The following is a 1,619-nucleotide window of genomic DNA, read 5'->3' as shown; positions in this document are numbered from 1 at the left end:
CCCCAACAGGCCCCAGGCTTTTAAGGCCTAGTCCCCAGACGTTTAAAGCCTAGTTCCCCCAAGCTCGAGGCTTTTAAGGCCTAGACCGCCCCCCACCACCCCAGGCCCCATGGCTGAGCTCCTGCTCCTCGACTCGAGTATCCGCCTCTGGGTGGTTCTCCCCATCGTCCTGATGAGTATCTCTCTCGGCCTGATCCGCCATTACCTCGGACGCCTGCTGCGGGGGGAGAGGAGAGCGGAGCTGGAGCAGCTCTCGGACAGGTCTCCGGCCCCGGCCGACAGTAGCCGGCCCGTTCCCTGCGTCTCCGGCCCCGGCCGACAGTAGCCGGCCCGTTCCCTGCGTCTCCGGCCCCGGCCGACAGTAGCCGGCCCGCTCTGTAAATCTCAACCGAGACGCACTAACGCTATCGATAGTGACGCAGTCCCGTCTGTACACACTAACCTGATTAAAATGAGCACAGTTGGGTCAATACATGGCAAACCTGGTCAATACACTAACCTGGACTATGATAACCCAGGTCAAAGTTAACCAAACCAGGTGAAGAAACACTAACCCTATACCCAAACCGAGTTAAGGAAACCTGGCCGAGATATCCAATCCTGGTCGGTAGACAACCCCCGTGAATAGGCTCGTACCCTAGACGTTAACCTGGTTAATACTTGCTAACCCGGTTAACATCGGCCATTTTCAGGTGGCAACGACACGACTTCAACCTCTAACCTAACCTAGTTAATGCGCTCTAACCCGGCCAATCGAACTTAACCCGACTGGCACACTGGTTAGCTGGGTTCACTGATGACCTGGTTAATTACAGCCAGGGAGCAGAGAATGGGACAGTAAAACCTCAGACAAAACGACCCATTCAGAGAAACGGTCCCCGCCGCGCCCCCCGCCGCCGCCGATCTCCCAAAGATAACTGAGCATTCGTTAACCAGGAACGTAAGCCAGTCAGGAACGAGGGGATCGGGTATGTTATACAGTGCGTGTCTCGCCCCCGACCTTCTGTCTGCGGTTTCGAACTGAAATCTTTTTTTTTCTTTCTGTGTCTCTCTGATTATAGCCAGGTGCTGCACCGAAGTAAGCTCCTCCGAGAACATGGAACATACCTACCTCAGCAGGTGAGGGCAGGATTTCACTTGAGGCTGTGAGACAACGGGGGTGAGGGAGAATGGGGGACTCCATCCTGCAGGGAGAGAATGGGGGGGATTTACTCCCGCAAGGGCAGTGGGGGGAGAATGGGGGATTTACTCCCACAGGAGCAGTGGGGGGAGAATGGGGGATTTACTCCCACAGGGGGATGGAGGAGAACGTTGTGGGGAAGGGGTGCAGGAGGTTTGAGAAAGGCGCTCCCTCTCTCTCTCCAGGTCCCACCAGGTACTTCTGAATCACTAGGCAGGGTCATAGCATCTCTTTCCGAGTCTAACCTCTCCATGCTCTCTTGCCTTCCAGTCATTCATGATGAGAAAGCACTTCTTCAACGATGCTGAGTCTGGGTTCTTTAAGAGGACAAAAAGGAAAGTGGTAGCTAGGAACCCAATAACAGGTAACAAAACTCCCATTCCAAGCTGCAGCTGGAGTGGGTGGACAGATAGGGCTGAGAGCTACGGGGCGTGGTACC

The 1,619-nt window shown here is 55.3% G+C and overlaps 1 protein-coding gene across 2 annotated transcripts in view; it reads left to right on the top strand.

Annotated features, from left to right (window-relative positions):
- Window positions 1-1,619, top strand: part of LOC125482368 (ER membrane protein complex subunit 3-like) — a 4,427-nt gene continuing 2,808 nt past the window's right edge. The window contains exons 1-3 of one of the 2 annotated variants that reach the window (XM_048594438.1): window positions 1-261; window positions 1,062-1,119; window positions 1,451-1,544. In XM_048594438.1, coding sequence (XP_048450395.1) covers window positions 110-261; window positions 1,062-1,119; window positions 1,451-1,544 — 304 coding nt within the window. In that variant the 5' untranslated portion in view covers window positions 1-109. Of the gene's footprint in view, window positions 539-1,061; window positions 1,120-1,450; window positions 1,545-1,619 lie in introns of both variants that reach the window. The other variant, XM_048594439.1, reaches the window with a different exon arrangement.

The sequence above is a fragment of the Rhincodon typus genome, unplaced genomic scaffold, assembly GCF_021869965.1.
Source record: "Rhincodon typus isolate 14 unplaced genomic scaffold, sRhiTyp1.1 hic_rhity00009426, whole genome shotgun sequence".
NCBI lineage: Eukaryota > Metazoa > Chordata > Chondrichthyes > Orectolobiformes > Rhincodontidae > Rhincodon > Rhincodon typus.
The sequence above is the reverse complement of the archived record's forward strand: the minus strand, read 5'-3'. Positions and strand labels throughout refer to the sequence as shown.